Genomic DNA, 24,801 nt, shown 5'->3' with positions numbered 1-24,801 from the left:
CTTTGGTTTCCAAGCTCCAAGGTTGGCAGTCTAGCCGTGAGACCACATCCTCTACCCAGTTTGGAGCTGTGATTGGACTTAGGCACAGCATCTGCTACGAAATCAACCAGATTCTACTACACTTGCTCCCTTTAACCCCAAATCATACATCAGCAGTAGAATTTACAACCCTAAATGCAAGACTCTATTATGGAAGCTCATTCCTTTCTGCCGAATACCAAATTCCCATCTCAAAGTCATCCAAACTACTGCAACCAGAGTAATATTTATAAAGAAAAAACTTGGTCACTACATCATTGAAGACACTACACTGACTCCCTTTAATCCTAACTGATCTTTTGGGGCACTTGAAGCTTAAATCACTAAACTGATTCTAAGCATGTAAGGAAATATAGGGAGTCCTACCTGCTTGAAGTTCATTCTTGGAATACGTTGAGCTTTTACCCAGTTTGTCCTTCGTCTGTTTTGCTATCATTTCATCCAAGTTTTCTGGGGAGAAAAGAGTATTTCAAATGATTAGAGAAACCATAATATGAAATATTATTCCTTTAAGATTGCACATTTCAAGCCAATGAATAACCAACAACTCAGGTAAGTTTATATTGTAGCAATTAGCAAAACATTTTCGAAACCCAACAACACTGATGCATATGGTACACAGGTGAATGTGGTACCCAGTGGCTGCCACTTCACATTGTATTCGTTTAAAGTGATTATACTGGTGTAGGGGCCAACGGTATTTAAAAAGTATATCTGCTGGCTGTAAGCCTCAGATCTGATTAGGTCTCAGTTAACCAGCATCCTCAGCAGATGCATGTACTTAGCGAGGACGAGTACAGGTGGTGCACCATATGCAAGTCCACCTGCACCAACATGTGCCAAAGCTACATGGTCTACAGGGGATACTGGCCAGCTGGAACCCCGAACTGTTTAGTTAACTTCCCAACATTACACAGCAGGTAAACTGCTGAACCTTTCTAAACATTCAGACTTCGAACTATCAACCATATATCTACCATTGACTCTTTGTGCATTTATTAGAAGAGCTCTGATATCTCTCTGCTTCAAAGCTTGTGTAAGGCGCAGTTGGCCGAAAGCTGGTTGTGGTTCTTCAACTGTTCCACTTGATGTCCTCGTGTGTCCTGTGGTCCATGCTGAATCTCTTTGTGCACACCAATTGCAAATACATCACCTGGTATACTTCCATTGCTGGGAGTTGCTGTTTGCGACAGAGCCCCTGCTTCATGATCGCTTCAACCCAATCTTGGAGGGTAATAGCCTACTCTGTAGAGGTCAATTAGGTTCTCTTGGGGAGGTGGCATGTATATTCAGAGATGAGTTTAATTGTTCAAGACACAAGCTGGGACACCTTCTTCCCTGAACTACTTGGCTGCTGGTGCCACATCTCAGCTGATGCCACTCTCAGGATGGTTTTTGGGTTACAGACACCCGGGCTCAAGTGGGAAGTCTGTTTATGCTTTGATATGAGAGGTTAGATTGATCTTAAAGCTGCAAAGGATGTAGGGATTGGGGAGTTCAATCTACATACTGACGAACATTCCAATGCTTTAGCAAGGGGCTTTGTGAACAGTCTTGATTGTTTTGAATTGTCATTTAGTTTTAGTCCCACACACATAAATAGTCTCCCTCTGGACGTGGTTGGAGGTATAACAGGCTCCCTGCCATAGTTAGAGATCTCCTCCTCCCCTCTGCAGAGATCTCTGTGTTGTCATGGTGGCTTCTCTGAAGGCATTGGAAGTTTGCTGAGCATCCATCATGTTTCATGTAGCCACTCAGAAGACTTTTTTGTTTTCAAGTTTGAATTTGAAAAACAGAAAACTAACAACCCAGGAGTTTTCTCCAAAAGTATGGGCAGTCGTGGCCCGCACTTCTTGCTGGTGAGAATGGGCAATGTGAGGGGCCGTGAACGGGGGGTTTGCGTGGGTCATGGGTAAATTTAAAAAAAACAAAAAAATGAAAGTTACCTTCCTTTCCGACGTGTACCGCATCTTCTCGGTTCCTGCTTTCAAAAGTAACAGGAAGCAGGCAGCCAGGCTCACTCCGGACCCTCCCCTAAGCCAATCACAACGCTGCAAGCAGCGTTGTGATTGGTCGTGACGCCACCCAGCCAGGGGCTAATGGGGTGGCCACGTTCTCCATGTAGACTGCCTGCATTAAGGAAGGGCAGAGTGCGCATGACTAGTTTGGGTGGCCCCAGAGGGCCGACCAAACAGTCTTTGTGCACTCAGGAGCAGGGGCGTAACACAGGCCTCCGAAGCCCCCGCGGTGCGGGGGGGTCTCCAATCTCCTGCCCCCCCCCTAGCACCGCACTTCATCTGGAGAGCTCCAGATTGAGTCCAGAGTACCCTGAGAGATGAGCAAACCACTCCTCCCCTGCCCTGCTCAAAGAGCAGAGCAGCCCCGCCCACCCATGCGCCTGCGATGCACAAAGAAAACATAAAATGGTAATAACTTTTAGTTATTTCCATTTTAAGTGTGGGGCAACGCTCCCTTGCCCTAGTGGAGGCCCTCCCCCCCCCCCCCCGAGTATGGAAGTATTTTTTGGGCGACGGCCTGGCTTTATGTGGCAATGCTGAACAGAAAACAAAGTATACCCACGGTAGAGCCAGTTGGGCTCTGCCAGTGGAACCATGATGCTTTTCCCAACTTTAAACAGAGTGAGGGTAATGTCAATTTGGCATACAGGGAACCCCACCATGTTTGTGGCGGTGTATCCTCTCTGCAAACCTATAAATACCGCATCAGTCTTCACCCCATTTATGTTAGATTTAATAACTGAAATTTGACCTCTGATTTATACTGATCATAAACTTATCCAGTTTCTTATCACAGTGCTAGTAAGCGTGAAGTTTGAAAATAGGAGCACAGTTGGGGCTAAATATAATACTAATCAAGTAATATGTAGGTTCACGGACTTCTTCTGAAGTACAAATAGGTGAAACAAACGTCCTTTACACATTTGTATTATGCAGAAACATCTTACAGTCAGGATGACTCTTAAAACGTAGTTGTTCTACTAATTCCAGTTTATCCCTGTCTGTTTTTTTTTCTTTATTTCTTTTACCCTCTGCCTCAGCACCGAGATGCTCTGTTGCATCCGCAAGTGCTTTACAAACAATGAATTAAATGAGGGTTCCTGCTGGCCGTAAACTTGAGCCAATCTGTCTCCACTCGAAGAACAGAAAAGATTTTTCAAAAAACATATCGGAATCGAAATTGCTGACCACTGCTAAGAGAACCCATTAAAACAGAAAGGACTGACATGGTGCTATATTCTAAAATGATTTAATTAATCTTCCTGTGCTACAGTAATGGAGGGGACCGAAGAGAAATTACCATGGCGCTGCAAACTTCATCAGGGCCTGATTGCATCGGCTGGGATCCGACACAGTGGAACTGATCGCCAGCACTGTACGTGAGCGAACTCGTTTTTCATTGTTGCAAAACACTTTATACACCCTTATTCTATATCATCCGTATTAAGGCAGAGAGAGGAAATATGAAATATTTTTACATATAGAACTATGCAATCATTTTGAGCTATAATCTAATTGATAAAACTAGAAGGCTATTTGTACATTGTGGAAAGCACTAGCGTTTTCAATATGAAGTTGTTTGGCTTTGATTTGTTGTATATCTTTGTGTGGCAAGATCAGTGATGGACTTTCTCTGACTGTGATCATTGGTTGGCGTTGTTGTTTTCGGGTACCTCTCATTGTTTATATAACATTTTCACTCGAAAACTGAAGTGAAAGTGGAGTTAAGGTTGACAAGGGGAAGCGGTGAGGCAGCGCCGCCAGGGCGACTGACACCGAACGCTGGGATCACGGTTCGATCCTCAGCACCGGCGGCAGGGGTCTCCCCAGCACCGTGTGACTCTGGGCAATAGCTTAATTTTCCCAACAGCCCCCAGTGCTGGGATGCCTCCGGGTAGCCTGTGCGCTTTACAACTGCTGGATTCAAGGGGTGTTATTGTTGCTATATCACAACCCCTAATAAAAGCCAGGGCCTTTCCAAGTAAAGATTACACCTTAAGGTTAGCTTCCAGCACCAACTAAAATTTCGTGAAGTTTCAGCTAGTTCTGCATAGCCAAAGTTTCCTACTGCGATACACATTTTAAATTTAAAACTTACAGGTTTTTTGACCACCTCTTTTAACTTTTGAATCATTTGACTAATCTGCAGCAGATTAGGCCTTCCTTCTCCTCCAGGTTTGGTATAAACTGGTCAAGGGGTGTTATAAATGTTGATACATTTTCTTTAGTAAAATTATCAAGCTGGATGCCCTATGGAGTGAGGGGTCACCTATAACTACAGAGGTATAAACGCATCTCTGCAGTGATGTGGCCAACACTGAGACCAAGGTAGTCCTGGAAATTTAGGCTAAACTGTGGAGTAGATGCATGTACGCTTTTCTTGGTCGCAAAAGTTCAGATTAGCAAAATCTGGCTGTTTACAACTGCAAAAATGCTTTTCTGTATGTACAAACCACAAACTGAGATTCAGTAACATGTTACCGAATCACAATTTGGGTTTGCGTTCAAAGCTCGAATTGGTATTTGGAAGGGACGTGTTCTCCAAATACCAGTTTGCACTGCTAAGTATCAATGTTGTGTTACTAAATTATAGTTGACAAATACATCTTTTTTTCAATGCATCCCTTTTTTTCTTCATGAAAAACGGATTGGATTTTTCAAAAAATGCTTTATTTAGAAGCAGTCAGAGACATGGCGGTCTGCTGACCTCAGCAGGCCACCATCCCTGTGATAACTGCGATTCTTAGTGAGTCACAGTTTTCAACCTACCTCATCTATATTTATGAGGTAGGTCGAATTGCGACTCTCTAGGAATCAGCAATAGGGGAACCGTTGGTAACCATTGGTGATTTGTGAATGGTTGCTTCACAAATTATCACACTGATCGCAAAAATACTGATTGCAAGTTATGAGCAGTATTTTGCAACCAGTGCTACATCCATCTAGCCCCTAGTTCCTATGTAGCCATGTTTCCTGAGACATGAAAATGCAAAGTAAATATGAAGGGGGGTCTCACGCTCTCTCTTCTAAATGTATTTATGTATTTTTATTTTTTATTTTTAGTGTTTTATAGAGCGCAAACTTGACCCGTGAGGGTATTAGAGCGCTTTACAAGATATACAGAGGAGTACAAACAACGTTAAGGTGCCGTTACAAGATATATGTCTCTCCGTTTATAATACAATGGTCTCTCTAATAGCAAAGACACTAAGGTCTATTTTGTTCTAGTAGGGTTCAGGGAGTTTCCGCTTGGATCCAACTGTTGCCACAATCTGTGGAAATAGTTTCCTCTATTCAGTGGGGATGTTGCAGAAAGTCATTGACAAAAGTCATTGCTTCAGTCATTTGAGTTCCCTCCTTGGGTCCAGGGGCGTAACACAGGCCCCCGCAGCCCCCGTGTTGCGGGGGGGCCCTCGTGCTCCAGGGGCCCCGCGGGGGGCCCTCGTGCTCCAGGGGCCCCGCGAGGGCCCCTCACTCAAACTCAGAAGTGGAGCTGGCAAGCGCAAGCCTCTTTATCATGATGGTGTGCACTGCGCAGTACGTCTCCTTAATAAATTAAATGGTGCACAGTGCCGGACACCGGCGGGGCCTCAGTGGCTCTTGAAAATGGTGCGCAAGTTCAACTACGCACGCACAAGGCCCCGGCCGGGCCTCCGAGGCTCTCATAAATTAAATCGAGGGCGCGCAGTTTACTGTTTTGGCGTCTGCGCAGTCTTCAGGGTGGGTGGGGCTGGCCTGGTCCATTGTCATGTGCATTGCGCACTGAAGCACAATTCAAAGTACGTGCGTGTTACTTGACTTGAGGCATCCGATCACAAGCCATGAGAGTCCCAGTCAGGCAGCCACGCCAAGAAGGTCCCGGGAGTCGGGACCCGGACCGTCCGTCACCGGTCACACCATAATTTAAATAATTGCTGCAGGCCAGGCTGATCTCAGCCCTCCTCAGGCGAGTGAGTGAGTGTCTGGGTCTGTCCGAGGCAGCCGCACTGGAGTGGTCCGTGGGTGGTGGCTCAAAACAACCCACTAAATGTATTCATTTCTATAGTTCCCCGAAGCCTCTTGACTTCGTCTGCTTGCAGCATGGTCTTGGACTGCCGGCCACCTCCCCCCTTAAAACACTGACTGAATTACCCAACTCAACCAGTCGACACATGGGGGTCTTTGGAAGTCAAGGGGGGTACGGGGCCCCCCCCCTGGCCGTATTTATTAAAATATAAAAACAAATCAAAAATTTTAATCAAATAAACATTCTGACAATTATTAAAATGCACACTTTTTCAGAAGATTAGATTGACATCCGTTTCGACATGGTATGATGGGCTAACCTTAACAAATAGCTAGTACAGCGTGTTTCCTAACGTAATCTAATCATCCTGAAAATTAAACTGCATTCTAATATTTTTAAAGTCCTACGGCAAGGTCGCCAACCGGTGTCAGATCCTTTTACAGCTGCGCTCTCACGTTGAAGATGCGCATGCGCAACCCAGGGCACGTTACACCCACGTGCGCTCCCTGAACTCCATTTAACCATAACAGGAGGGCCCAGACACTCGCGCACCTTAGTGACGTCACAGTGTTGTGAGGGGTGGCTACCAGCCTGAGGAAAGCGTAGACTCCCTCCCCCGCACCCTTTAAAACGGGATATCATATCCTGCCCCTGAAGTTCTGAGAGAGACCAATGGCCCCTCCCGCGGGCTGCCCCTTTCGTGAATGGGTCCGCCCCCCCGTAAGGACCTTAAAATGCTGCTCACCGATTAATGACCTTACCGCCAGACACACATAATAAATACGACATTGCTATTCTAAAAGGAAAAAGGCCTAAGGAGAAAATTGTTAATACACAGCAAAGCACAAAACATATACATATACAGATACTCCTGTAAGCGGGAAAAAGGCCTAAGGAGAGAATTAGTTAAATATCACGGCACTGCACAAAATATTTACTTCTGTTCTACCTTCCAGTAAACGGTAAATTCAAGGCCTACTGGATCGAACCCCCTAAACCTATAGTCTGGCACATTGACCACCTGATTCTCACCATTTGCCAGGCCCCAAGGTCTGCTAACAAGGGATGGAGGGCGGGGAAAATGACACGGCCCCACGGTGGGGCGAGGAGCGAGCCTGGGAGCGCGGGCACAAAGAGGCCGCTTCCCGCGCTCCCCAGGCTTTTAACCCTTTCGTCGCCGCGACCCCGCCCCCTCGCCCCGGAAGCACACCAGTACTTCCGGGGCGAGGGTGCGGGGCAAGCGGCCCCGAAAGGGACGGGGTGTGGGAGGGGCCGGGCCCCGCCATGCTTGCGTGGGGGCCTATTGGCCCCCCCTTGTATTTTGTCACTGGGTTCAACCCAGTGACAAACTGCAAGCAGTTGAAGCAGAGGAAGTCAAGAGGCTTCGGAAACTATAGAAATGAATACATTGGGGCCCGATTTTGCGATCTAATTTAACCCTGGAGCCCGCATGTACATTCAATGACAGCTCAGACAGGCGTCCCCAGTGTGTGTGGACTGCATTGGGCGGTGCTCTGGTTTGTTTAGCCGGCATCTTGTTTTGGAGGACAGGTAATGCCAGGACACATATTTGGTGAGGTTAACATGCTGCAGCACAGCCTTTGGTTACCGGCAGTCATTGGATTTGTGCACATCCTCTCCACTGGCTCAGCTGTCTGAACCTGTTTCAGATTGTGTAATCTTGAGTGAATCTGTTTATTTCCCTATGCCTAGATCCCGTAACTGAAAAACATTTAGAGCTTATGTAAACAATCCACTTTGCAAACTGTGCCATGCATAAAATTGCATTCTAAACCAATCATTTATTTATTATGGATAATAGCAAGAACCGCTAGGAAGCACACCTCTCCTTTGAGTGCTTGAATAGCCAGTCTCTTAGAAATAACGATTGTTGCTGCAGCATGTTGCAAGGATGTTCTGGAAACTCACGGGGCTGCAGGTTCCTTTAGCTCGAAGTCTAAAGACATATGAACAGATGAAAGGTCCTGCTTTGTGCTGAGGATAGAGCTAAGGAACCAGACACCGCATTATGTCTCACTAACAAAATAATGTTTGCTGCTGACATCTGCTGTGATCTGCAGGCCGTGACTTTGAATGCTGACAAGGCCTCTGCATGCTTCTGAGGTCAGTGAATTGAGTATCAATAAATTGGGAAAAAACAACAGTGCCTAGAAATGCCAGATTGTGGTATGAAGCTTTTTTTTAAAATAAAAATGCTATTGTTCCACACTGTGATTGTAGTGGCTGGTGGCAGTGCACTTTTCCGTCGAGTGTCAAAAGTTGTGTCGAAAGAACCCAACAAAAATATTGAAAAAGTACCCCACCACAGCCTTGAAACACCTCTATGTTCACCTTCCACAGCATGAAGCTACTTAAGACGAAGATAGGAGGTTGCTGTTGGCTTCACATATAGGGAGTATGTTATACCAACACGTGACCTGACAATTTTCCATGCCAGTCTCTGCTCCAAGCACATGCCTGTTGTGTCTTCTGATACAACAAGATACAGTTAAACACTCGGAGCTTTGTTTTTGGATTGGTCTTGAAGACAGCTTTTGCTGCTTTCTCCCCAGAGTACCGTTCTTACAAATAATCGATACATGATATACATATGTAGAGGGATTTTGGTCGCTAGGCTTCATCCATTGGTATGTTTGTCATTCATATTTTGCGCCCACACACAACATGCAGCATGGGATGGTGGGGCAACCCACTTCAGAAGATGACTCGCTTTGAGTGCTTGTACAAAGTCTATGCATATTGTTCAGTTATACCTAAACAGAGGTCGTTTCTCTTCTGTGACAAAGCTGATTCAAAGGGAACTTTTATATTATTTTGTAAGAAAACTTTAATTATTGACTATATTACTTGCACTGCAGGTCCCAGATTATATGGTGATTTACTCCGCCCCTTCCCCCGTTTTAGGTCAAGCCTGCAACAGCGCAGGCACTGCATGGGTTCTCACTTGTGAGACACTATTGTTTACAATGAGGGGCTTGGAGCACGTCCATTGCTTACCATTTACTGACTTCAGTGTTACTATTCTTTGCAGCCTCATAATTGGCCAGCGCATGCCAAGCTTCACTTCCATTTCTTTCTGTGGAGTACAGACCAAGCACAGGTTGATTCAACTTAATTAGTGCCCATCCGCTGCTCCCAACGGGAACGACGTACTCTTGTTCTTCCATCCTCCAACTCTCCCTGCCCCCGTCTGGTACTCCCTCCCTCCTCGTTTTGTTTTCCTTATAGTCCCATCTCCTGCTATCCGTTACTGCTGCTCCCTCCCCCTTTGTGTTTCTCCCCCCACATATTTTTTAACAAATCACACAGCAGAGTGTGTGCTGTGCAACATGGCCTAAAAAAAGCGATATGATGAAGCCAACAATGGACACGTCATAACACTTTTTTCTTGACTTTAAGCCATGTTGCACAGCAGCATGAGCGGCTGTGCAATATGTCTTATAATTATTGAAAAAGCCAATAGATCGTGCATAGGCGAGACCTATTGGCTTTGCCATTGCTTGTTAAAGTTGCCATTATAAAGTGACATTGTAGCTGCCTGCAATTTAAGTGCTTTGTTAGGTGGTGATTTATTACTGTCGAGTAATAACAAAATGCATGGCGCAACTGAAACGCTTTTCATTTTTATTAAAACCACTGAAAGTTTTTTACATTTAACCGCATCGCCGCTAGCGTTTTCCCGCTGTGCGCGGTAATTTTCAAATTACCGCGTTACATGACGAGCTCAGCTCGTCATCCGCATACGGCAGGTTACGCTCATGACGAGCTGAGCTCGTCATCAGCATGGAAGTGGTTAAAATCTGAATTGCAAGCATATGTAGGCCACATTAAGGTGTTGACCTTCTTTGGGCATATGTTTAAGATTGAGAAAAAACAGAGATAATCATATTGGCCAATGGCTTCTCTGACGGTGGTGGAGTTAGCCGATTAATCTGAGATGCCACTATTTCTTTGTTCCACAAACCAAATAAGAAGCCAAAGCTATGTGCTTTATAGTAGCCCACATTGTTCCTCAATCTAGATGCCAATATGAAGGTCCAGGATCCAGGCAAATTAGCTGGTTTAGGAGGCTTCTGTTGCCTATACATGTGCATGGAGCTGGTTTTAATCTGGGCTGTAGGTGCAGGGATAATACGAAGGAGGGAGTATATATCATTGATATAATGTGAAGGAGCGGGAAGGACACTATATTGTAATCCCTCGATGAAGGCCGGACTGGGAACCAAAACCAGCCCTGTCAAAGTGCTCGGCTAGCCCCCCAGGGGGGTAGGGGTGCGACCGAGCTCTTTGCCAGGGCCGGGGTTTGGCCGATTTTGTTACAGAGCCGATTTTGCAGTTTTGCTGCAAAAACAGCCCTGTAACAAAAACGGCCCCCACCCTTGCAGCCAACAGGGGGATTGCCCGGTGCCCGCAATGGCCGGTCCGGCCCTGCCCTCGATGCTAGAAAAGTATTTAACCTCTACAAGTGTTCGGGTTTGGGCCACGCTGTACGAGATGGGTGTTCGTCAGATATTAAGGGAGAAAATTATAGATTACCTTGCTTTTCACTCACACAATATATACTAGATTTTTGAGTGGTAGGGCAAAGTGGTAGTTAGGTGGTGGGCTACTGGGGGGGGGGCCCTCCAAGTGCTTTGTAGGGGGGCCCCCTCAAGTTTCGTTACGCCACTGCTTGGGTCGCATCCAAAGTTCATCTGAAGGGCTGTTGCGCTATAGAGGCTGAGGACCTCTTATCACTATTTGAACATGCCTTAGCTCTTTTGAAACACTGACAAAGAAGCACATGAAGCTAAACATCAGTGAATAGCCATAATACCCTCTGGCTTTCCCAGTGCTTGTGGCCATGATTTGTGTCCATTATAATTGCAATTCCCCTCAGCTCTTTGCTTTCACTGGTAATGATGTGGATGCCACAAGGTATATAGGAACTTTGTTAAGTTCCTCTGGGTGCTCAAAGTCTATTTTGGACTTTCATTACTAATGCACAACGTCCTGTAGGACGTTCCTATTTGAATCAGCTTTAAGGTGCAGGTTTGGGTCACTATGGAATTACCTATAAGTGTCTAAGCATTAAAAATGCAAAATATTATGAATTATGGTAAATAGAGGCCTTGATATAGACAGTGGCAGGAGGGGGATCTTTACTTATAATGTCTGTTATTCAAATTTGGACAACTTTTATTACATTAGAAACGTCCATTGATCTGATCTTCAAGTATGCCAAATAACATATAGTTTGCTGATGTTGTGATATAGTGATTAGCATACTCAGCTGATTTTGCTGCATGAAAGAAATACAGAATTTGACAGCACATAATAGCTCTAGAGCCCTTGCAGCTTGCCTTCTCTTGACTCCTCTTTACCACCCTTCTACTGGAGCGTTGTTCATGCACCAAGTGCACTCTCCAAAGAGGAAAATTTAGTCTGTAGATCAGGAGCCCTATTCTCTTCGGGCTGATACTGAGATCTTCTTAGTATCCTCTTTAGCTGAAATGTGATGCTTCTTGTTTTATGCTACTCTAATAATGGACTAGAATGTTTCCTACATATACACAAATGTTTTAATTCCAGAGTATTTTCTTAAAAGGCTTGTGATTTATCTCGATGGTAGTCTCCGAAACTTCTTTACTCTGAATATCCATTTCTGGAGACGTGTCATCCAGCACACGCAAAACTGGACATAGAGCGCTACATGAGACCTTACCAACAAGGTAAGACAACAAAGGTCTACATCCCAATGCGTATTAGAGACGTACCCACTAAACTTCAAAAGGCTTGGTGGGAAATGCCTCCATGGACACGGCTTAGCACCTACGACTTGACCTGAACTTCAATTGATGCCTGCGTTGCTCTTGATTACCACCTTGCTGTAGTAAATGTGGCAGGATGTTCATAGATAGCTGCCTGAACAAGTCTGCTTACATGCCTTTACACGTCACGTGTATAGTCTGTGACGTAAAAAAACATTTTAGGAGTGGGGTTTGCAGCATATCTGTCAAGCAGAACAACTGCACACAGAGAGGACATTAGGTTTCCTTCGTCAACCGCTGGCTTTCCTTGACTACATTATTTGAGCCACTGGCTTGACACTTTGTCAATCATGTCTTGCCTCAGGCCGGTGAATTTTTTATCTCTCACCTAATACTATTAGCCATTTGACTGTATCCTTCTGCCACCATTTGAATGCTTGTATTCAACTGTAAGAGGTACTACTTTACAACTTTAGCCTTTTCTGCCCACTCTTGCTGGCTGCATCCTGCGTGTTGTGCTGTAACATGCTAATGATGCATACATCCCAGACACCCACACCTTTTGTAAGGGCAGGTGTCAGGGGTACTCACGGGTGGCCGACGTCACGTCCACCCTTTTGTTCCACAGGGTGAATGCCATCCACCCTGCCAAGAATTTGGGCCCCACTGAATAATGTGCTGAACTCGTCCCATTGCAATTTCCAAACACCGAGACACTTTCAGCAGCGTCTGCACGTTGTCTGCTTTCCTTCTGCAACAAGCAAAAAAGTGCAGGCGGGGACAGGACGGGGCTTTGTTATTTAAGACTCCTGCTGGGCCCATAACAAAGGCCAAATTTGAGGAGCCTTTTGTTCAAGTCTCCTGGCTGGTAGCGCCAGAAGCCTCACTCCTGAAGCAGATGCAGAAGAGGGGGAACAAAGGCTCACACATTGTTAGCACTTTACACATACTTAAGAGAGGCAGCTTTTCACTTTGTTCAGTCCCTGTTTAGTGCATGCACTGTGAGAGTATCAGATGTGTTGGTCTTTCCCAGTATTTACAACAAAACAAATTGCATTTAAATAGAGCTTACGTCCCCTTAGGAGGCGTTGAAATAATTTAAGTATTACTATTTTTTCTTGTACAGCCCTACTCATCCTAATGCAGGGTGTCAGAGCGCTTTACATCAACATGTGCATATTACATGTACAAAATAATTCTATAACTTTGAAAATGAATGTACAGGATGTGTTGCATAAAACTCGGGGGCTACAAGGTTTAGAAGTCACATATCATCTTCCATAGCTCACTGTGCTATTATGCTCGCAATGCGCTGAAAAATCCACATGATAGACCTGCTAAACATATATGTGAGGGCTTTAGATCTGATGTCACTTCTTGTGATGCCATTTCCTGTAAAGTCATGGCTTGTGATGCCACTTTCTATGATGTCAATTCCTGTGATGCCATGTGTGATATCATTCGCCATGATGTCGCAAGTCGTGATGTTGTGTGCTGTGATGTCGCGTGCGCCCTAATTCCACTTGCATACTGCCTAACAAGGTTAGGCCCCCCGCACTTTTTTCTTTAGGATTTGTGCCCTCCCTTTTGGCTTTGCCACTACTTATTCTCAAATATGTGTATGTGGGTGGGGATTTGGAGCCTTAACTTGGCTGAATAACTTGAGAATAGTAAATTCCTCCATCAAAATGTGTCCTGTGAAAAGATATAGCAAACATGGTTTTAGTTCTGCCCTGTACAGCTTGGTTATTTAACCTTATCACATGACATGATATAATATAATATACTGTTATATACAAGCCAGCACAAACGCATCTCCCTATCACTTTGAAACCGTTTTAGCTAAACTGGGATGTTTTCTCCAAGAAAGAACTGTGTTAACTTTACAGTTGGTACCGACTGTAACGGATTGCAATGGGAAGCAGAGAGGTATAGTGGATTTTTTTAAAACAGTTTCAAATAAATGAACTCTACAAGTTAATCAGGCCAGAAAATAAATTAAAGAAATATTAAAAATGACTCCAGCAGAGTCAGTGTGATGTGTGAAGCTAGTGATGGAAGGAGCAAGGAGTAACAGATTCTGAGTCTGAGTTGTCTATGGGCACCCAGCGTGTGATCCGCTGTAATGCCTGATGAATTTTCCAATCTCAATAGCCATCCACATGATAAATAATTCATAAAGCCTTGAGACTTGAAATACTTCTGCGGTGCGCTGTATTAATGATGCCCAGGGCGGAAGCAGCGGATGGAGCTTTTCTCGATTTCATGTTGATTTATGCGCATCCAGATATTGGCTTTACCTGCTGACCATCTCTAAATAAATTCTTTCTCTAATTTGTCTTTAACTCACTGAAGTGATGCTTCAATGGTTCTGATGGGAAGCTCATTCGGAGGCAGAAGTGAAATTCGACGGTAACAGCTCATCCTCAAATAAATAAATAAATAAATATATTGATAATGGCAGTCTGGTGACTGGCAGTCTTCAAACATTCACTGTACTGTGATCAGTGTACATGGGTGCATGAAGGTCAAGAAAGATGAGAGGTAACTCACAAAGTCACAAGCTCCTTTTCCTGCCAGTTGTAGGCCTTGGCTCTCCCAGACACACCATCCTCTGGCTTCTTTGGCTAAGTGACTGACTGACTATACTTATGTAAATGTAAATATAGAGTATTTCTATAGTGCACTTCTACCCGGAGGCCTCGTAGCGCTGTATTCATACCGCTGTGGAACCCATCCTGGCTTTCCTGTGAAATGTCCACTCCTGGGTACCCCCAAGGTGAAGCCAGGCATCCACAGCGCTGCTGGGGCCGTTGTGAAGATTAAGCAAGCTATTGCCCAGAGTGGGACCCATGATTAGATTAGGCACCGAGGCGAGAATTATCAGGTCCGGGGAAATTGAGTCCAAGAGCCGCCGAGGCAGGAATTGAACCCTGGTCCCGGGCCAGACCTCTGCATCAGGGTCTGCCGCTCTAACCATTGAGCCATGCTTCTCCACTTATAGCACGCGCACTACCTGAACGAGGTCTCATGAAACCTCACCCCACATTTAGCCATAACAGATTTCAAGTACATGTGTGTTATATGCATATGGGTTAGGATAACTTGGCCATTCAGTTGCTTAATAAGAACACCTATTAGCAAGAAAGTCACAGAGTTGAATGCAGGCATAACCAGCTAAAATGAGCACTTCTGTGCTTTTGGTAATAATCTGCATTAAAAGAGATAATAGCCATTGCAGATATAAATAGTGGCATCCTCGAATCCAGACCCTACAACCATTCTTTTGACCCCATCCCTAGTGTCATCGCCATCGATTTCTACACCCATACTCTCTCTTACTGGACCAGGTTAGTTAATCTCTTCCTCAGTCAAGGCTCCCTCCCTATTGCCCTCAAATCAGGACAGGTTACACCCTCTTCTAAAAAAATACCTCCAGTGATGCGGACGGCCTCAACAACTTCCACCCTATCACCAACCTCACTTTTCTTTCGAAAATCACCGTAAAATGTGTTGCAAAACAACGTTCCGTACATATTATGGACAATAATCTCCTCTACCTTTTCCAGTCTGGCTTCATCCAAAATTGCAGCACTGAAACAGCCCTGCTGCAAGTGATTGATGATGCTCTGCATATACTCGACTCTGGGGAATCATGTCTTCTGATTCTCCTATACCTCTCTGCAGCCTTTGACACTGTTAATCATAGCACCCTCCTCAACACTCTTCAACAGAGAATGGGATTGAATGGCACCGTGCTTAAATGGTTTGCCTCTTTCCTCTCGGACAGATCCCAAATGATCAAGATAGCAAACAGTCTTTCATCTCCATTGGCTGTCGGTCAAGGCATCCCTCAAGGCTCTATCCTGGCACCCACTTTGTTTAATCTCCACCTGGAAACATTAGGGAACCTCCTAAACAAGTCTGGGATCCTTTACCATCTTTATGCGGACAACACTCAAATCTACCTCAAGGTGTCTTCCGCACATGATCACTCACTACTTAACTCTACTCTCAACTCTATTCACAACTGGATGTTATCTCACCAACTCATTCTAAATCCCACCAAAACTGAATTCCTCTACTTTCTACCTCTCTCTCACCTCCTCCTGTGCAGTCTTGGATGGATCAGCTGACCTTACTCAACAACAAACCCATCATTGTCGACAGCGCTAAATCCCTAGGTGTCATCCTTGACAAAAGACTTAACCTAATCTCCGACTCTATCGTTAAGAATGCACGTTACTAGTTGCGCCTTCTGTGGGGGATCCATCGGTTCTTCCTAAAGAAAGACATAAAAACCTTGGTACAATCACTGGTTCTCTCAAGACTGGATTATTGCAATTCTCTTCTGGCGGGCCTACCCAAATCCCACCTCTCCCCTCTCCAATCCATCCTCCGTTCAGCAGCTCACTTCCTTTCAGGGTCAAAGCGAAGTGACCACATCACTCCTATCCTGTCCTCTCTTCGATGGCTTCAGATCAAGGCAAGATCTATTTACAAAACTGCCTGCATCACACACAAAGCCTTGCACACATCCTCCCCTTGTTACCTGGTGTATAAATTGAAATTGTCCGAAGGCTCTCGACCTTCTCGCAATGCGGAAAAGCTTCTGATTGAGCCCCCATCTTCAAAAGGGAAAGAGCAATGGCTCACTTCTTCTCAGGCAATGCGGTGAGAATCTGGAACTTGCTTCTCTACCCAGATCTTCAAAGCTGACCTCAAATCTCTTCTCTTCCAAAGACACTTTCAGAACTAATACTTTCATTCTTAGGCTCCTCTAGGAAGTTCGCTCTTCATTGTAAATTTGTATTTTTCCTGTTCATCCCTCACCCCTGCGTGCTGTGTTGGATTTTGTGTTTGTGTGCCCTTCATTTTAAGTCTCCTGTTTATTTTTGTAATGTTCTATTATGTAACACTTTTATCTTGTAATGTAACTGGCTCTATTGTTCAGAGCTCTGACACCTTCGGGTAATGTCCGTGCTTTAATAAAATGCACTAAATAAAATAAAATAAAAATTTTAAAAAAATATAGCCAGCTGCACTTAATATTTGCATGGGATACATTTTCGTTAAACAATAGGTTATATTCTTCTGGGGTAGGTTTGTAGCAAACTGCAAAAATGTTTCACAAGTTGTTAGAAAGGGAAAGGTCCCTTTCATCGTAGAATCCTGCTTGTGCACTGCCTCCTTAGGTTTGATATTGACATTGGGGCCCAGAGATGGCTGCAACGTCAAGGTGGGGACCTAAAAGTGTACATTTAGCAGGACAGAAAAGTACCTTCTGTGTCCCTGTCAATGTTACAGATAGTAGTGGTGGCAGCACACCATGCTTATAGATGAATGCAGTAGATGAATAGGCCTTTTTACCTTTTGAATTATATAACTGCAATACCTAAAGGCCCGCTCAAGTAAAATTCCACTCAAGGCATGACCGGACCCTGCACTGACATCCCTGTGTGAATGTCAAGTGCATGTATATGTATGGTAGCAGGACTATATGTTGTCTGCTAGTGTCTATGTATGCTCTTACCAGTGGGATCTTGGATTGATCCTCATCCAAATTGTCACCAGAAGGAGAATGTGGAAGTGTATTGTCTGCATTTCTGAGAAGGAGGTTGAAGCACTAGACTTAGAATTCTGGAGAAATGTGGACAGGACTAACTTTAAGAAATTCTCTGTGACTTTATTGGTGAGGGGTTGCTAATCAGTCCTTCCTGATCACTGTTATTTGATTAACGGTAGAGGAATGGGGATGAGTAAGCAGAGCTAGTTACGAGTGAACGAGAGGCTTCTGGGGTAAGCCTGGACCCTTTGTCTTCCTTTGAGTGGCACATCCTAGAAGGATGGTGAGCGCCAAGTGCAGAACTTCAGGCTTATTCTGCTCATGTTGTGGGTACCACTGATAGCCAGGCTCCCAAAGGCGAGAAAATAGCGCCTGGTTTCTGTAAGCATGGCTGAAAAATCCGTGGGCCAGCCAGTAATTTTTCCAATGATCCCAGAAGTCTGCCTGCCACTGGAGGAGTACCCAACTCCAGAGCCTTGTGTGAGCCAGAGGGATCATAAGAATTGTGAGCTAGTGCTGAGGACATTTGTGAAGTGCCCAACTTCCCCAAGTCTCTCTGCCCGACTGCTGATTTAAGTCTGACATAGGAGGAGTGAGCATTTCCTATTTCAACTGCAAAGTAAAGACAGGCCAATTTGGAGACCACCATGGAGAGAGATGCAGATGACCAGGGCGGGCTTTGCATTTGTTGCACTTTATCAATTACAACAGTACCCTGGACTAAATCAGGAAGATCCTTCCACCATGACCGCAGGTGGAAACTGCTGGAAGTGTCTTTGTGGAGTGGCTGCAATGCCAGCTGGCTGACCACATAGAGAAGGAGAAGGGATTGAAAAACGAGCCCTGATGAGCCTTACAGCTCATCTGTGTCCCGTTCACCACACACCAATGTTTAGTAATCCTGAGTGTGCACCACATCAGGTAATTCCAGATATTGGAGAGACTATGACAGTGAATATTTGGCTAACAAAGTTGTCATGGTGCGATTTATTGAACATTGCTTATCCCACACAAGGACTGACTAAGCATTAACTATGGAGTGGCCTAAAAGTCACATAAATCTGGGAAGCTGCTACTCTGATTTGATTTTTAAATTTACAAAGCACAACGAATGCCCGGAGGCGTCTTGGCGCTGAATAAGCATGGACCTGGACTGTATTTATGATTACTTTTCTGTTTTCACACTGTAGAGAACCCTTTTGACCCTGTAGTGTATAACTGTAGAGTTACTTACTCCATGTGGACTGTTTTAAGTTCTATTCTAATTACAACACTTTATCAAGAAAAGACAAGCATTGGGCTGGGTATTACATTATTGCATCTATTGTGTGATTGTTTGAATTCTAGGTCTCTATGCTCTACACTACTTACCCAGGGGCGGTGGGTGACAATTGAAAGTGGTGGGGGCGCAAAGTGATTTGCATAGTGCACCGTAGCGAGCAAGCGTAGCGAGCGAGCCCGAACCCCAAAAGGGGGGTTTGGGGGGATAACCCCCCCAAGAAAATTTTGAAAAAAAGGAAGAAAAATCGTGCATTTTCAAGCAAATTTGAGAAAGCAGGAAGGGTAATAAAGCAATTGTGGAAGTGCAGTTATTACATTAATAGATGGCTTAACATAGGTAGCTGCTTATTCAGTATAACCACAGAGCTTCATACATTCTGTCCTATTACGCTCAGGTGCTGAATTCAGACTATAAGACTTTCATGAAAATCTCAGATCAACAATATTCACACCTAAGGTGGGAGCAAACGAGGCACTCCACACTTTTCTGGCAAAGAAACACATTTTAAATTACTGTAGGACTGGTATATACATCTGGCGAAACTCCACAAATAATACCCTAGTGCTAGTGCGCCTCGCTGGCGAGATTGTGATAAGTTAACATAGGTGATCTACTTCATATGTCGTGGCCTTGTCCCAAAAATACAGCCCCCTCGTTGTGCTTGCTTTCCTGCCCCCTGTTCCCTCGTTGTGCTTGCTTTCCTGCCCCCTGTTCCCTGTGTGTGGCTGTGTGTGTGTGGGGGGGGCTCTGTGTGTGTGTGTGGCTCTGTGTGTGTGTGGGGCTTTGTGTGTGTGGGGGGCTCTGTGTGTGTGGGGGGCTCTGTGTGGGTGGGGGGCTCTGTGTGTGTGGGGGGCTCTGTGTGTGTGGGGGGCTCTGTGTGTGTGGGGGGCTCTGTGTGTGTGGGGGGCTCTGTGTGTGAGTGGGGCTCTGTGTGTGTGTGGGGCTCTGTGTGTGTGTGGGGCTCTGTGTGTGTGTGGGGCTCTGTGTGTGTTGGGCTCTGTGTGTGTTGGGCTCTGTGTGTGTGGCTCTGTCTGGCTGTGTGTGTGGCTCTGTCTGGCTGCATGTGTGGCTCTGTCTGGCTGTGTGTGTGGCTCTGTCTGGATGTGTGTGTGGCTCTGTCTGGCTGTGTGTGTGGCTCTGTCTGGTTGTGTGGGTGGCTCTGTGGTTGTGTGGGTGGCTCTGTGGTTGTGTGGGTGGCTCTGTGTGTGTGTGTAGGTGGCTCTGTGTGTGTGTAGGTGGCTGTGTAGGTTGCTCTGTGTATGGGTGGGTGGCTGTATGTGGGTGGCCGCTATGTGCAGAAAAATACTTGCGAGTGCAAAATGAGGGTACAGTGTCTGCCCTTAAAGTCCAGTGAGCTCTGCACCGTCTTTCAATCAACACACCCTACCCAACAGCGGTCAATGAACCAATCCAGAGAAGAGTGGGAGCATGGAGGACCACACAAGACACGATGAAAGGCTGACCCAACAGCTGCCGATGGACCACACCAGAGAAGAGTGGGAGCACGGAGGACCACACAAGACACGATCAAAGGCTGACCCAACAGCTGCCGATGGACCACAACAGAGAAAAGAGGGGGGGAAAGAGGGCGGTATAAGACTATCAAAAGCCAACCCAACAGTGAACGAGAAGAAACCCCAATGAAGTAATGTGATATGATTAAATGCCAACTCAGTGACTGCTGATATACAGTGTGGCAGAAAGGAACAAAGATGGCTTTACAGAAGTGTGATAATGACATTCAACTCAATTTTAAAGGGAGTGCTGATAGAGAGAAGGTAGGGGTGAGAGTGAAATGATGTTAATGAAGACAGCTCAGCATCTATCAACATTGCTGGCTAATAGAGAGAAGTCAGGGCGACAAAGAGCTGCACTATGTTTCAAACCAACCTTAACTAATACAAGACCGTGCCAGAGAGCAGAGAGTGGGTGACAAAGAGATAAGATAATATTAGTGGCAAAGGTTGTCCAAGGACAGGACCAATGAAGACAGAAGATTGTGAAACAAGGAGGAAGATACGACAAACTACTGAAAACCAAACCTGCAGCTACTAATGGACAGGACAAGTCTAGAACAGAAAATGCAACAGAGATTTGGACAGTGCAGAAAAACACGAGATAAGATGGGCAGAAACAACAAAATAGAGCCCTGATAGTGTACGAGGCCAACAGAACTACCGCTGGAGGATATTGCTGTAAATCAGGCCAGGAAGGAGCCTAGTGTCAATTTAGGTCGCAGCGCTGCAGTAAACAACATTTCTCGCTAAATAAATAAATAAATAAATAGGAACATTAGCACCAGTTGTGCGGCTGCCATTCAGTTGAGTTAGCAACACATGCGCCTTTAGATCTGCCTATGGCAACAGCGGCAGGCAGCCCTTTGTCTACGAAGATGACTGTTCTTCTGTTTACGTTGTTGACAGAGATGGGCTAGTAGTCCAACCGCTCCAGAAATTTGTCTCCAACCTTATGAATGTAAGTTTGACTCCTGCTGTGCCCGACGTAGCCTTTTGACCCCATTGAAGTGCGTCTGCAAGTGCCTAGAACACGTTCAAGGTGTGATGTACGCAATGGTAATGGTCGATGTTAAAATAGCATTATTGACATGCACCGACCCCCAATAGCTATAACAAATGTGAGCTCTGATTTTCTGAGCCTTCCCTCGCCTGCAGTAAGGGTTTCAAGGAAATAAGCAACCGATTATAGCCACAATTATGTGGAGAGAGGGAAGAGAGAAAAGATGAAGTGCGGAGAAAGACGTCTCTGCTGGCTGGCTTTGTGGTCCCGGCAGGAATTGGCCGGGCTCTCCGCTGCTATCCTGATGCATGTAATGATGTATAAATGACATCATAATGTGTGATGTAAAAGAATGTCAAAGATAAAGAATGTTGAAGGGACATTCATAGGATATATTAAGATAGAAATGGAAGCTGACTTACAAGCTCTAATAAAGAGATATTAATTAATTATATTTATTGAGTCTAATGGACTTCTTTACAATGGCGACAAAGGGAGAAAAACAATTATAAAGAAAGTGAGGATTTTTAGCAAAGGAACATTTTATGGAAATCTTCTTTGAGGAATTTACAAGACTCGCAATTTACTGGATTTACATATTTGGCAATTGACTGCTTGGAGATATCCAATCAGCTGTGGACTGAACTGGCTAATAAGGAAAATCATTTCAAATTGCGCAAAATTTGTACAAGAGGAGAATTTATGGAAACTCCAAACATTCTTGATGGTAATTTCAAACTGTAAGTAAATTTAAAATTGACTATACAATATATATATATTTTTTTTCATCGTGCGCAGTTAAGTAATAAAGAAATTGACTGGAAGTAAGCCAAATGTGAAGAGATTTGAAAATAAACAATAACGTGTGAACTGCTAATTTAAGATAAACGTAGTTTGAGGCAGTTTAACAGGAAATAAAGGCATGACAGTGCCGAGTCAAGTTTAAAAACAAAGAAATCCATTATAAACAAGAGTGCAAGTGAAAAGCCTGTTGTGAATAAAAATACAAGAGAAAGAGTTTCAATGCGTGTGGTCAAGCGTGAAGGCAGTAATTGAAAATAGACATTGCCAGCGTTTATACCTCAGTGCTTGTAACTAAATAAAAGACGGGCAGCCTGTTGTAATTAGGGTCCTGGAGACACGTGTAGGTTCAATTCCGAAGTTTATTCAGGATTTGAGTATTGAATAACGCACCCAACACCAGAGCCGTCCAGTCTTGAGGAAGCCAACGTCTGAAGTGACGTTCCTGGAATCCTCAAGGCTGAACAAGAAACTCTAGAACACATTGAAGGTCTCTCGTGCTTGCAAGCACGAGAGAACTGGGAGAATCAAGTAATCATTAATATATAACATCTTCCCCACTACAAAGGGAAACAAAGAAGATACATGCAAGTGAACATGAATAATTATCAGATAAAACAATATTATTCTAAGACATAGTCTCTCAATCTACAGGATAACTGTTTTAGACGAAAAGCCCTTTTTGTTGCCACTTCTGAGATTCCCTGTGAAGTCGAATCATGTGACCCAGGTAACTCTGTGGAAACAGAGGACGGTGGTAACGAAGAATTGGAAGGCTGGGCATCTGAGATTTCAATAACTGGATTAGAGGAAGATTCAGCAATTGGATTGGAAGAGGGTGTATAATCAAACCAATCACAATGCTCGGAATCTGAAGTGGCATGTTCCATGATGACATGGGCTTGGAATGGAGAAATCTTAACAAGAGCTCGTTTGTTCCACCACCCACTGTCATCAAGAAGGGCTGACGTTTTACTAACTTGTGTAACCAAATTTGGGGAAGAAAATTTTGACCTTCCTTTAGAAACTTTCTTGGGGTTTTTAACAAGAACCATATCACCTTTTTGTAAAGGTTGATCAACAGAATGTTTACCTTTATCAAAGCGTGATTTCATTGACAATTGTTTAGCACTTACACGATTCTGAACAGAATAAAAAGAATCAGGTAAATCACAATCTTTATGTAACCAGCTAGGATTGAGAGCAGAATGAAATCCTCTTTTACGAAGCATGCTAAAAGGTGAGACACCAGTGGTGGAATGTGGAGAAGTATTGTAGGCCCATACTTTGTCATGAACAAAAGCCAAAGGATCAAGCCTAGAAAACAAAGCAGTCTGAACACCCTCCTTGATAATGCGATTACATCTCTCTACTAGGCCATTCGATGATGGTGAATACAAGGCAACTTTGAAGTGAGAAATATCGTGACATTTGAGAAAAGAGCACATTTTTAGTGAGACAAAATGAGTACCATTATTGGTAACTATGGATTTGGGGAAACCTTCAACATCAAAAATAGACTGCAAAAATCTAATGGCATTGTCAGTAGAAGCAGAATTGCAAAAGGAATAATACAGCCATTTGGAGTAATAATCAACAAGAACTATAAGAAACTTGTGTTCAGAAGGCAAAACATCATATGGACCGGAAAAGTCCAAAGCTACTTTGTCCCATGGACCAGCTGGCAAAGGAACGGGACATAAAGGTGTGGAAAGAGTTTTCCAGTGCTTATCAGATAGAATGCACTGTGTGTAATTTTCAATCATTTTTCTAATGTGAGAGTCCATGGAAGGCCACCAGTAGAATTGTTTGATGCGTTGACAGGTTTTAAAAATACCAAGGTGACCCTGATGAGCAGAACGAATGATATGATCACGAACAGACTGAGGAGGAACAAATAAATCATTGCGCATGACCATATCATTAACTAACGAGAGTTCATCTGCAACATTTGCGAAACCTCTTAGTTCAGGGGAAAGGGTTCTAGTTTCAGGCCATTTGTTGATAATGAAATCTTTAACCTTGGAAAGAATAAGATCATTCTTATAAGCCATATTCCATTGTGTTACAGAAATGGGTTGACATTCAGCAACTGCATCAACTGTGGCAACAACACACTCAATATCATCGTTAACAATTGAATCATCAGTTAAAGACATTCTTGAAAGGCAATCGGCCCTGAAATTCTTACCCCCGAGAATGTGTTTGATGACAAAATGAAACTCATGGAGTTTGGAGAGAAGACGAACAAGTCTGGCAGAAGCTCTATTAGAGGTACTGTCAGACAACATGTGCATAAGAGGTTTGTGATCTGTGTAATTCTCGAATTCCCAAACCCCAAATGTAAGATTTGAACTTCTGAATTGCCCAAACACAAGCCAGAGCTTCTCTTTCAATTGTACTGTACCTGTTTTCGGCCGGAAGGAGAGTTCTGGAGGCAAAGGCAACTGTGTGTTCTTTGCCCTCGACCCATTGTCCTAAAACGGCACCCAAACCAGTAAGACTGGCATCTACGGTAATAAAACACTTGGAGCTATCACAAAAAGGATTTAAGGCAGGTGAATCTTCAATGATCTTTTTGACTTGGTCAAAAACTTTCTGCAAGTCTTGTGACCAAACGAATTTAACACCTTTTCTCTAGAGTGCTCTTAATGGTTCAACAATCTGAGCATAACCATGAACAAACCTGGCGTAGTATTCAGATAAGCCCAGGAAGGAGCGAAGTGCATCGCGATCCTTGGGGGGTTTGGCATCTCGAATGGCTTTGATTAAAGAGAATTTGGGTTTAATGCCATTAGGGG

The 24,801-nt window shown here is 44.3% G+C and overlaps 1 protein-coding gene across 2 annotated transcripts in view; it reads right to left on the bottom strand.

Annotated features, from left to right (window-relative positions):
• The window catches only part of SCG3 (secretogranin III), a 272,632-nt gene that overhangs the window by 72,315 nt on the left and 175,516 nt on the right, over window positions 1-24,801 (bottom strand). For both annotated transcript variants that reach the window (XM_078684829.1, XM_078684830.1), the window contains one exon: window positions 406-489. In XM_078684829.1, the coding sequence (XP_078540955.1) occupies window positions 406-489 (84 nt within the window). The remainder of the gene's footprint in view (window positions 1-405; window positions 490-24,801) is intronic.

Source organism: Lissotriton helveticus, chromosome 3_2, assembly GCF_964261635.1.
Source record: "Lissotriton helveticus chromosome 3_2, aLisHel1.1, whole genome shotgun sequence".
NCBI lineage: Eukaryota > Metazoa > Chordata > Amphibia > Caudata > Salamandridae > Lissotriton > Lissotriton helveticus.
The sequence above is the reverse complement of the archived record's forward strand: the minus strand, read 5'-3'. Positions and strand labels throughout refer to the sequence as shown.